This window comes from Nicotiana tomentosiformis, chromosome 2 (assembly GCF_000390325.3).
Source record: "Nicotiana tomentosiformis chromosome 2, ASM39032v3, whole genome shotgun sequence".
Taxonomy (NCBI): Eukaryota; Viridiplantae; Streptophyta; class Magnoliopsida; order Solanales; family Solanaceae; genus Nicotiana; species Nicotiana tomentosiformis.
In genome coordinates this window covers 111,175,718-111,188,837 of record NC_090813.1, presented here as the reverse complement: position 1 = coordinate 111,188,837, position 13,120 = coordinate 111,175,718, and the positions used below count along the sequence as shown (strand labels likewise).

The window sequence follows — 13,120 nt, the reverse complement described above, 5'->3', positions numbered from 1 at the left end:
GCAGGTCAAACTCACAAACAACGCCCACACATGAAACACCAGTTTCGGGTTTCATGGGGAAAACGACAATATAGTCGCCCCAGAAATCGAGGTGCCTCAGGCTGATCTCGAGGGAGTGCCAATTGTAAACCCCATCGACGTCAGCTCACATATCACCCTAAATACAAATTTGGGCACTGATCCCGAAGGTAGCGTACACAGGGAAGGTCGATCTGGTGGTCGAAGTATGCAGGGCGGAGGAGATGGTGGAGTCTACCTCCACTTGATATTTGAAATGTTACAGGCTCAACAAGTCGCTATAGCACAATTACAAAATCAACATCGAGCGCCGAGTTGGGTAGAACCAAAAGTCGTCCACAGGACCGAGCCAGTGCTGGAAAGGCCGAATGCCAATGAATCGGGGACTGACCCCTTCATTATGAAAATGTTCGAGCAGCTCACTAATAGAATTAAAATGGGAGAAAAGAAAATCGAGGGAAATGACAAGAAAGTAGAAACATATAACTCCTGGGTTGATCAAATACCGGGGGTACCGCCAATTTTAAAAGGTGTGGACTCGATGAATTTCGTACAGAAATCGTTCCCCCCGAGTGCGGCTCCGAAACCCATTCCGAAGAAATTTCGCATGCCGGAAATCCCCAAGTATAATGGGACCACCGATCCAAATGAGTATGTCACCTCCTATACATGTGTGATAAAAGGAAATGATTTAGAAGATGATGAGATCGAATGGGTTCTACTAAAGAAGTTTGGAGAAACTTTATCGAAGGGGGCAATGATATGGTATCACAATCTGTCGCCTAATTCCATCGATTCATTCGCCATGCTTGCAGACTCTTTCGTAAAGGCACGCGCTAGAGCAATAAAGGTTGTGACTAGGAAGTCAGACCTCTTCAAGGTAAAACAAAAAGATAACGAAAAGTTAAGGGAGTTCGTATCTCGGTTTCAGATGGAACATATAGAAATACCGCTGGTCAAAGACGATTGGGGTGTTCAAGCTTTTACTCATGGTTTGAACGATCGAAGTACGATGGCCTCGCGATAGCTAAAGCAGAATTTAATTAAATACCCAGCGGTAACCTGGGCCGATGTACATAATCGATACCAGTCGAAGATCAGGGTCGAAGATGATCAATTAGGGACTCCTTTCGGTTCCGCTTATCCGATCAGGCCCGTTAGAAGAACTCAGAGAGATATCGATAGAGAACCTCGGTCGAACAGAGACCGATATTAGCCATACAATGCAGATCATAGAAACAGCGGCCCGGGATGCAATCCCATCCAAAATGATCGAAGGAACGATCGAGGACAGAACTCTCGAGGGCTCATGAGAAAAAATGGTTTCGATAAACGTGCCGTTCCCACAGAGGCACCACGATTATCAGAATACAACTTCAGCATCGACGCTTCAGGTATTGTGTCAGCTATTGGAAGAATCAAAGATACTAGATGGCCCAAGCCCCTATAGACCGATCCATCCCAAAGGAACCCCAATCAAATATGTAAATATCATGGTACGCATGGTCACAGAATCGAAGACTGCAGACAACTAAGGGAGGAGGTGGCCTATCTATTCAACGAGGGTCACCTTCCAGAGTTCTTGAGCGACGGAGCTTAAAATCATTTAGAGATAGGGATGCAGACAGAAAAAACAAGCAGGAAGAACCACATCACGTGATTCATAGGATCGTTGGTGGGATCGATATCCCGCAATGGCCTGTTTTCAAATGCATTAAGGTATCGATCACCAGGGAAAAATGAACTCGAGACTATACACCAGAAGGCACTTTATCATTCAACGATGAGGAAGCAGAAGGAATCTCACAACCCCACTATGATGTATTGGTAATCTCTATCCTTGTGAATAAATTCAGGTTAAACATGTTTTAATTGATCCAGGAAAGCTCGGCCAATATTATTCGATCGGGGGTTGTGGAGTAGCTCGGCCTACAAGACCAGATCATGCCGGCAGCTCGAGTTCTCAATGGTTTCAACATGGCAAGTGAAACAACTAAAGGAGAAATCATTTTACGAGTAAATATAGCTGGGACTATTCAAGAAACCAAGTTCCACATGATCGAAGGCGACATGAGATACAACGCCCTGTTCGGAAGACCCTGGATTCACAATATGAGGGCAGTTCCTTCAACACTTCACCAAATGCTGAAGTTCCCAACACCGAATGGAGTAAAAATGGTATACAGGGAACAGCCCTCTGCCAAAGAGATGTTCACAGTCGACGAAGTGATATCGGTATCGGCACTTTCGTCAACAAAAAGATCGTAATCCAAAGAAAACAGGAAACTAAATAGCAACCACATCTACCATGTTACACCCTGTGCGTCTCAAGGTGATGTATAATGAATATGAGACTTGTTAATTATGATTTAAATGATTTTAAAGTCATAATATGACTATATATGATGTTTGGATAAAAAAATATAAAGTTTGGAAAAAATCGGATTAAAGTTGCAGAAAAACCGACTAAGAATTTGCCTTGTAACAGAGCTTTTTGAGAAATATATTTTGTGTTCTATATGAGGTATTTTGGGACATATTATATACCAAATTGACGGTCTTGAAATGTTGTTTCCAACTCACTTAATCGTTCGTTCATACAACACCCGAATAAAAAGTTATATGCGTTGGAAGAAGGGCTAATCATAGGGTATGAAGTAGCACCTTTTTGACTTTTAAACAAATGGGATATTTATATCCCATCTCATCTCTTTCTCCATTTTTCCAGAGAGCACGCCCAAATAACACCCCTAACCTTACCCTTAAGCTCTCTACAAGAGCTTCAAATAAGATTATCATCCCGGGCACGAAATCAAGAAGCGATAACATTAAAACAATCCCTACGACGTAAGTATCGCTATATCGCCTCTCTTTTTCTTTGTAGTTTGAGTTTTGGAATGTATTTAATAGTTAATAAAATTCTTAATTTCTGTATTTAAGCTTTAAAATATCAATAAAGGTTGATAAATTCGTTTTCTAATAGTTAGACCTCACGGGACGGTGATCGGAAGCCGTGAGTTCGAGTTATTTGACTTGTAGTAGACTGTTTTGTGGGCTGTTTCGTGTTGCTTTTGGACTGTCTACTGTGCTTCTGATTTATGGAGGTTGGAAGGATAAAAGGGCACGGAGAAACGGCACATGTGGTAGGGTAATAGGTTGGTCGCTCGTCGTTGCAGTTACTGGCTAATTGATAACTTGTTGATTGGGTGTATTATGGTATATTTGGAGTTTTTGTTGTATTGAAGGTCCCGAATTGTAATTAGGTTGGTTTTGAGTTGCTTATTGTATTATGTTTGTATCTCGCCTATAGTAGGCTTGAGGGAGCAGTAAAATCAGGGAAAATGCTGCCCGTTTTATTTTAGAATCGAGTTATCGTTTGAGATACGTAATATACTACCGCCATCTAAGTTGTACACGTATTTATTTGTTATAAGGTTGGCGCGCTAGTTGTCATAAGCTTGTTGTTGAGTTGCATTGATGACTTGCGGTATGTTAAGGCTATCCCTTTTTTCCTTTTGGCATGATTCATACGATACAAACGAAATGAGCAAATGCACAACTTTCATAAATGACTATATTCATAGAAGTACTAGAAGTGACTATGTTCTTGATTTCCCATGTGTCCTATTATTCTATCATCTGTTCATGGGTCTCAGAAAATACGTAAGTTGATAAAGTTTATTTCATGATATTAATCGAAGACATATTGATTTTATGACATACCGAAAGATCTTACGAACGTACTTCTTATGCATTTCATTCATTTATACATGTACATTGACCCACAACCATATGGCATTATATACCCGTATATTATATGTATATGGGATATGGGAAAAGGTTACGGCGTTATATACGCACCACCACCTGATCAGCTGGTATATGTTGATGATTTTGCCCACAGTGGTCGAGATGATATGATGGGATGCCCTCAGAGGCTTGATGATGTTATGTACACTTATACCTATGCATGATACGACATTTACATGCACGTGCATGAAATTATAATTGTTTCAGGATTCACAAAGTTATTTAGACTCACAGGTGGAATTCTTTACTCCATGTTTCATCTATGTCTTTTATGTACTGATTTTCATGCCTTACATACTCAGTACATTATTCGTACTGACGTCTCTTTTTCCTGGGGACGCTGCGTTTCATGCCCGTAGGTACAGGTAGACAGGCTGATGGTCCCCCATCTTACGATCCTTGCTCAGCGAGAGATGGTGCTCTCCATTTGATCCGGAGCTGCTATTGAGTTTTGGTACGATACTTTTGTATACATACGGGTATTACGGGGCCCAGTCCCGTCCTTTATACAATTGTACACTCTATTAGAGGTCTATAGACAGTCATGTATAGTTATATAGTATGTGGCCTTGTCGGCTCGCCTTACCGTATTCCGTATCTCTCTCTCTCTCTCTCTCTCTCTCTCTCTCTCTCTCTCTCTCTCTCTATATATATATATATATATATATATATATATATATATATATATATATATATCTTTTGGGCATGTTTTCCCGCGTATGTTGTTCATATGAACCAATAGTTTATTTCCAGACGTTATGCATGACCTACACTTATTTCATGTTTATATCTTAGACGAATGCGTAGGGGTATTTGATAGGTAGAACTCGGGCACTCGTCACGACCCATCAGTTTGGGTCGTGACATACCAGCCTTGACTCAATCGGAGGAGCAGGGAACGGACGAGGACAATCACTATTGGATCCCTCGATCCTTCGTAATCCCGGAGGATTCCGATACCACCAAATCGACGGTCGAGGAGCTAGAGCAAGTCGTACTGATCGGGTATCTGCCCGATCGAAAGGTATACCTGGGAACTGGGTTAACCCCCGAGCTCAGGGAAAAACTCATTAAATTTCTTATCAATAATATGGATTGTTTTGCTTGGACCCATTTAGATATGACAGGGATTTTGCCAGAAATCGCTACACATCAACTGAGGTTGGACCCGAAGTTTCGCCCAGTAAAACAAAAGAGAAGACCCCAGTCCGAGGTAAAACACGCATTCATCAAGGAAGATGTAACCAAACTTCTCAAGATAGGATCCATTCAGGAGGTAAAATATCCCGAATGGTTAGCAAACATAGTCGTAGTCCCTAAAAAGGGAAATAAACTTAGGATGTGCGTAGATTATAAAGATTTGAACAAAGCATGTCCTAAAGACTCTTTTCCTCTGCCGAATATCGATCGCATGATCGATGCCACAGCCGGCCACGAGATCCTTAGTTTTCTCGATGCCTACTCCGGGTACAATCAAATACAAATGAACCAGGAGGATCAGGAAAAGACTTCATTCATCACTAAGTACGACACCTATTATTATAATGTAATGCCGTTTGGACTAAAAAATGCTGGTGCCACTTATCAACGCCTAGTAAATCGAATGTTCGAAAAACAAATAGGTAAGTCAATGGAAGTTTATATTGACGATATGCTAGTTAAGTCCCTGCGAGCAGAGGACCATTTGACACATTTGCAGGAGACCTTCGATATACTAAGGAAATACAACATGAAACTCAACCCGGAGAAGTGTGCATTCGGGGTCGGTTCTGGCAAGTTCCTCGACTTTATGGTATCAAACCGGGGTATCGAAATCAACCCCGATAATATCAAGGCGATCGAAGACATCACAGTTGTGGATAATGTTAAGGCTGTACAAAGATTAACAGGGCGCATAGCCGCCCTAGGCCGATTCATCTCAAAGTCTTCAGATAGAAGTCACAAGTTCTTCTCGCTTCTCAAAAAGAAGAACAATTTTGCATGGACCCCGGAATGCCAACATGCATTAAAAGAGTTAAAGCGGTACCTCTCGAGCCCGCCGCTGCTTCATACTCCAAAAGTAGACAAGCAACTCTACTTGTACTTAGCAGTCTCAGAAATCACGGTAAGTGGAGTCCTAGTTCGAGAAGAGCAAGGTACGCAATTTCCTGTTTACTATGTTAGTCGAACTCTAGGTGAGGCCGAGACCCGGTACCCACACTTATAAAAGTTGGCGCTTGCCCTAATAAGTGCCTTTAGGAAATTTAAACCATATTTTCAATGTCACCCAATTTGTGTAGTGACCACTTATCCTTTTCGCAATATTTTGCATAAGCCCGAACTCTCGGGCCGATTGGCCAAATGGGTCGTCGAAATTAGCGGGTACGATATCGAGTATCAACCCCGAACGGCCATCAAGTCTCAAATCTTAGCAGACTTAGTGGCTGACTTTACGCCAGCCCTCGTACCTGAGGTCGAAAAAGAACTATTATAAAATTGGGTAAAACATCAGGGTGTGGACCCTATTCACAGACGGCACTTCGAACGTGAAGGGGTCCGGGCTAGGCATCGTTTTGAAGCCGCCCACGGGTAATACAATTAGACAGTCTATTAAAACTTCCAAGTTAACTAATAATGAGGCCGAGTATGAGGCCATGATTACAGGTCTCGAGCTAGCTAAGAGTTTGGGAGCAGAGGTCATCAAAGCCAAATGTGACTCCTTACTTGTGGTAAACCAAGTCAACGGAACCTTCGAGGTTCGGGATGATCGAATTCAGAGATACCTGGATAAATTACAAGTGACATTACATCAGTTTCAAGAATGGACCCTACGGCATGTATCTCGAGAACAAAACAGCGAAGCCAATGCCCTTGCAAATTTGGGATCATCAGTTGAAGACGACGAAATTAGTGTGGGGACTATCGTGCAACTTTCGAGGTCAGTGATCGAAGAAGGCCACGCCGAAATAAACTCCACAAGTCTGACCTGGGATTGGAGGAATAAATATATCAAGTACCTAAAGAACGGAAAGCTTCCATCGGATCCTAAGGAATCAAGGACTCTACGTACGAAGGCCGCACGATTCACATTGGCCGAAGATGGAACACTATATAGAAGGATGTTCGATGGACCATTGGCGATATGTTTGGGTCCCGGAGACACCGACTACGTCCTACGGGAATTTCACAAGGGAACTTGCAGAAATCATTCCGGTGCCGAATCATTAGTTCACAAAGTCATCAGAGCAGGATATTACTGGGCCAATATGGAAAAAGATATGAAGGAATTTGTTCGAAAGTGCGACAAGTGTCAAAGATATGCGCCGATGATCCACCAACCTGGGGAGCAACTCCATTCGGTCCTATCCCCATGTCCATTCATGAAATGGGGAATGGATATCGTCAGCCTTCTACCATTAGCCCCAGGTAAAGCTAAATTTATTTTATTTATGACTGACTATTTCTCTAAATGGGTTGAAGCACAGGCCTTCGAAAAAGTCAGGGAAAAAGAAGTTATCGACTTCATCTGGGACCACATTATATGTCGATTCGGGATGCCTGCCGAGATCGTATGCGACAATGGAAAGCAATTCATCGGCAGCAAAGTAACAAAGTTTATTGAAGACCATAAAATCAAAAGGATCTTGTCAACGCCATATCACCCTAGCGGGAATGGACAAGCAGAGTCAACGAACAAAACCATCATTCAAAATCTAAAGAAAAGGTTGAACGATACAAAGGGAAAATGGAGAGAAATGTAGCCCGAGGTCCTTTAGGCGTATCGAACAACGTCAAAATCCAGTACGGGGTCAACACCGTTCTCTTTAGTATATGGCGTCGAAGCTCTAATCTCGGTCGAAGTCGGGGAACCTAGCGTCAGGTTTCGATATGCAATGAAAGAGTCGAATCACGAGGCTATGAATACAAATCTTGAATTGCTAGATGAAAAATGGGAAAGCGCCCTCGTTCGAATGGCCGCACAGAAGCAGTGGATAAGGTACTACAATCGAAGAGCCAATTTTCGACATTTTAGAACATGGGACTTAGTATTGAGAAAAGTCACCCTCAATACTCGAGACCCAAACGAAGGAAAACTCGGCCCAAATTGGGAGGGACCGTATCAGATCCTCGATATCGTCGAAAAGGGATCTTACAAACTCGGCACGATGAACGGCGAATAGTTATCAAATAATTGGAACGTGTCACTCCTCAAACGATATTACTGCTAAGGTATAACCTTCTTCATTTTCATTTATATTTTATACTGACCATTTGCCGGTGTGTAATCGAAGATAGTCCTTAGGTTTGAAAGCACGCGTTGCACTCTTTTTCGCTTAGACCGGTATTTATCCCAAATGGGTTTTTCCGGCGAGGTTTTTAATGAGGCAACCATTGTTCGTGCTAACTTAGAGCAATTCAACAGTATCCGAGGCTCCTTTACAATCAACCTCGAATACTGGGGGCATCACCCTCGGATAGTTACAAGGAAAATACTTTGTGTCGACAGGGTCTCGATAGGTAAATTTTGTAGAGGACCAAACGGTCAAATGAACAGTGTCCGTGTAGATTACTCGAGCCCTAATGGCAAAACATGTACGCATGTATAATTTATTGGAAGAAGTATTTTTCCTTACCAGATGACCCATGTTTTGAAATTTATACTTCGCAATCTCATACTTATGATCTATGGTGGAAACTGGCTTAAGGGCCGATCACAACTGAAATTCAAACAATTTATCCGATACTCGGGGACTGCCGTCCAAAAAACCGACACGATCGAATTATTAAACCTCAAGATCGTAAGACCTTAAAAAGGCAATCCTTGATTTTACGGGCCACGGCTACCCCACTCGGGGACTGATACTATAACAGGGGAACAAGCCCAAAAGGCGAATCCCAAGTTAAAGGCTACGTCCAAATTAACACGGTTTGGATACGTCCGATTTTCGTTATTAAATAGGCCTTCGAATATTTTCATAAACCGGTTAAAAAAGGCTACCCTCGGCTAAATTTCTAAGGGTCTCGATAATATCGACCCTTGAAAACCCTAATGGATACAAAGGCATTCGAACTCTCGAACAAATTCTTTATTTTATGCTAAGGCACTACGAAACAAAGGGTCTCGATAATATCGACCCTTGAAATTCCTAATGGGTACGGAATCGTTCGAACTCTGGAACAAATCCTTTATTTTGTGTTAAGGCACAAGAGAATTTGTATGATTAAATAATAAATTTATCAAGCCGAAAAGGAGGAGAAAGCCATTCTTTTTGCTATGGCTGTATCGGCCTAATTTAAGAGCCTGAAAGGCCAGTTTATTTTTGAGTTCGAAGAAATCATCCTTGTAAGTACATAACTTTTGACCCGCGCAATTTTTAAAATTTTATTTTTTACCATTACTTTAACATAGTTTTTCTACCTTTTTATAACATTTAAAACAAATACCAAAAATATTTTCATTCTAATATATAATTCACTTTAATAGTCTATTCTTATTAACTTAAATTAATTAGTATATTTTGGTAGTATTTTTATTTTTATTTTTATTTTTGTTCAACAAGAAAGTATTGAATTTGGCCAATTGGGAGCTTATTTTTGGATTTTGGTGGCCCAGCAAGACAAAGGGCCATTCTTCCCAATCTCTTTTAGTCCAAACCCTTTTCTCACCCATCAAACTGTCACAACCCAATTTATCCCTCCGTGAGTTGTCTTGATGGCACCTAGTCTCTACGACTAGGTAAGCCTAACATTTTGCAGAAATGAGATAAAAAACTTGAACATAAACCACTAATTGTAACAAATATCTAATAAGCAACTGAAAGCCACTCGGCATATACAATTATCACCTTTGAAATGCACCAAACAATTCCCAAAACCCAGAAACCCGCAAGTCACAAGCTACTAAGAAGTCTTAACTGTTCTATACATCATTTCTACAGAAAGAGGAAAAACAAATGAACATAGGGGAATAGAGGGGGACCCCGAGGATCTGCGGGCGCGGGCAGATGTACCTTAAAGTTCTCCAAAACAGTAATAACTGCAACTAAAGACGAGGTTGGTAAAAGAGATATGGATCTGCACACGAAAGAATATGTGCAGGAAAGGGCGTGAGTATACCACAATGGTACCCAGTAAGTGCCAAGCCTAACCTTGGTCGAGTAGTGACGAGGTCAGGTCAGGCCCACTGGTATATAATAATAAACAAACAAAGGAATAAGCAGTATAATAAGAGACTAAAGTTCAACAAAGGAAAGCACAGTGAAATAACATAACAGTGCACGGAATTAAGCGACAGGGGATCTCCTGAGATACCGTCTCGTAGTCCCAAAAGTAAATATGCAGGGAGAACTCCCGAGGTACCGCCTCGTAGTCTAAAAGTAAATGTGCAGGGGGATCTCCCGGGATACCGTCCCGTAGTCCCAAAAGTAAATATGTAGGGGGATCTCCCGGGATACCGTCACGTAGTACCAAAGTAAATACACAACGCAATCAATTACAAACGATAAGTACAACAAGAGAAATCTACAATCTAGACTAAGTACAAGTCGAGAAAGAAGAATGAATTCAATAGGCATGCTGCAAAGAGTTCAATTAAGCAAATAAGGCACGTAGACATGTTATTTTAAGCTAACAGAGTAACTACATATGCTAGTATATTCAAATAAGGTGGAAACAGGGAAATTTTCAGTAAAAATCGGGTTTTTCAACAAATGGCCCGTGTACGCACTCGTCACCTCGTGTATACGGTGCTCACATAGTAAAATCAGTACCAACTCCTAAGGGAATTTTCCCCAAACAAGGTTAGGTAAGCCACTTACCTCAAACCAAGCTCAATCAATACGTAATAATGCTCTTTCCACGAATATCCGACTCCGAATGGCCCAAATCTAGCCAAAATCAATTACATACCATAAATACAACTATAAGAATTAATCTAGTTAACGAAATCAAAGCTAAAGCAAGAAATTGAAAAATCGCCCTAAAAAGCCTCCCGGGCCCACGTCTCAGAATCGAGTAAAAGTTACCAAATATGGACACCCATTCACTCACAAGATCACTCGTACTAAAATTATCCAAATTCGATGTCTAAATCCTACTCAAAACTCAGAAATTCAGTTGGGGAACTTTTCCCCCATTCTCCCAACTTTCTCACTCAAATTCCTTAATTAAATGAAGAAAACAACAATAGATTAATGAAATATGATCAAAATCAAGTTAGGAATCGTTACCCCAAAGCTCTCTCTGAAAATCTCTCAAAGAATCGCCAATTTTCGAGCTCCCAAGTCCAAAAATGGAGAAATGAATCAAACCCTCGAAATTTTCCCTTTTCTGCCTAGCAAATTCGCTCATGCGCCCTATTCATCGCACTTGCATCACCGCACCTGCGAAAATTCCATTGCAGGTGCGAAAATGACTTAAGGGACCTGGGATCGCTTCTGCGAGAAAGTGGCTGCACCTGCGCGTGCGCACCTGCGGAAACTGGTCTGCTTCTGCGGTCTCTCTTCGCATGTGCGTTACAGGGTCACATCTGCGGGCATCGCAGATGCGGAATATTACCTCGCACCTGCGATCCCTGAGCTCCTCCTTCCAAACCGCTTCTGCGCCTGATCTTCTGCACGTGCGAGTCCGCACCTGCGGTTCCCCAGCCGCAGATGCGAAAACACCAGCAACCAGAAATCTTCAGCAATTGCATAAGTCCAAATTTCAACCCGTTGAGCATCCGAAACACACCGGAGGCCCCTGGGACCTCAACCAAACATACCAACCAATCCCAAAACACCATACGAACTTAGTCTAGCCTTCAAACCACATCAAACAATGCTAAACTCACGAATTATCCTCCGATTCAAACTTAAAGAACTTAGAATTTTCCAGATTCGACAACCGATGCCGAATCCTATCAAACCACGTCCGATTGATCCTAAACTTTGCACACAAGTCATATTCAACCCTAGGGAACTATTCCAACTTTCGAAATCAGATTCCGATCCCGATATCAAAAATTCCACTACCGGTCCAAAACTCCAAAAATTTGACTTTCGCCATTTCAAGCCAAATGAGCTACAGACCTCCAAAACACAATCCGGACACGCTCCTAAGCCCAAAATAACCCAACGGAGCTAACGGAATCGACAAAACCCCATTACGGATTCATCTTTACACAATTCCAATTACAGTCCGAATCCTAAAACTTAAGCTTCTCGTTTAGGGACTAAGTGTCCCAAAATACTCCAAAAACCAAAACGATACCTCCCGGCAAGTCACAATAGCAGAAAAAGATACAGGGGAAACAACTAATAGTGGATCGGGGCTATATTTCTCAAGACGATCGGCCAGGTCGTCACATCTTCTCCCTCTTAAAACAATCATTCATCCTCAAACGAGTATAGAGACATAACTGAAGCTGTGAAAAGATGAGGATAACGGTTGCGCATATCCTGTTTGGTCTCCTAAGTCGCCTCCTCGACCGGCTGACCCCGCCAATGAACCTTTACTGATGCAATGTTCTTTGACCTCAGCTTCCAAACATGCCTGTCCAAAATAGCCACTAGCTCCTCAACATAGGATAGATCCTTGTCCCACTGGACTGAGCTGAAATCCAACACATGAGACGGATCGCTGTGATACCTTCGGAGCATTGAAACATGAAATTTCGGATGAACTCCTGCTAGGCTGGGAGGTAAGGCAAGCTCATAAGCAACCTCCCCAACTCGCCGCAACACCTCAAAGGGGCCAATAAACCTTGGGCTCAGCTTGCCCCTACTTTCGAACCTCATAGCGCCCTTCATAGGCAAAACCCAAAGCAGGACCCGCTCTCCAACCATGAATGCAATATCGCGAACCTTCCGGTCCGCATAGCTCTTCTGTCTGGACTAGCCTGTGTGAAGTCTGTCCTGAATCACCTTTACCTTCTCCAAGGCATCCTGAACCGAGTCCATACCCAATAATCTGGCCTCGTCCGGCTCGAACCAACCCATTGGGGACCGACACCATCTACCATATAGAGCCTCATACGGTGCCATCTGAATGTTGGGCTGATAACTGTTGTTGTAGGCAAGCTCCTCAAGTGGCAAGAACTGATCCCAAGAACCTCCAAACTCCATCACACACGCACGGAGCATATCCTCAAGAATCTGAATAGTGCGCTCGGATTGCCCGTCCATTTGAGGGTGAAAAGCTATGCTTAACTCCACCCGAGTACCCAACTCCTGCTGTACGGCTCTCCAGAACCGCGATGTAAACTGCGTGCCCCGGTCAGAGATGATAGATATCGGTACGCCATGAAGTCTGACAATCTCACGAATGTAAATTC

The 13,120-nt window shown here is 42.4% G+C and overlaps 1 protein-coding gene across 1 annotated transcript; it reads left to right on the top strand.

The window, feature by feature from the left end:
* The first annotated feature begins 625 nt into the window (after window positions 1-625).
* On the top strand, window positions 626-1,879 carry LOC138905399 (uncharacterized). The gene is made up of 2 exons (XM_070193919.1): window positions 626-1,010; window positions 1,875-1,879. The coding sequence occupies exons 1-2, from the start codon at window positions 626-628 to the stop codon at window positions 1,877-1,879; spliced, it is 390 nt and encodes a 129-aa protein (XP_070050020.1).
* The last annotated feature ends 11,241 nt before the right edge of the window (window positions 1,880-13,120 follow it).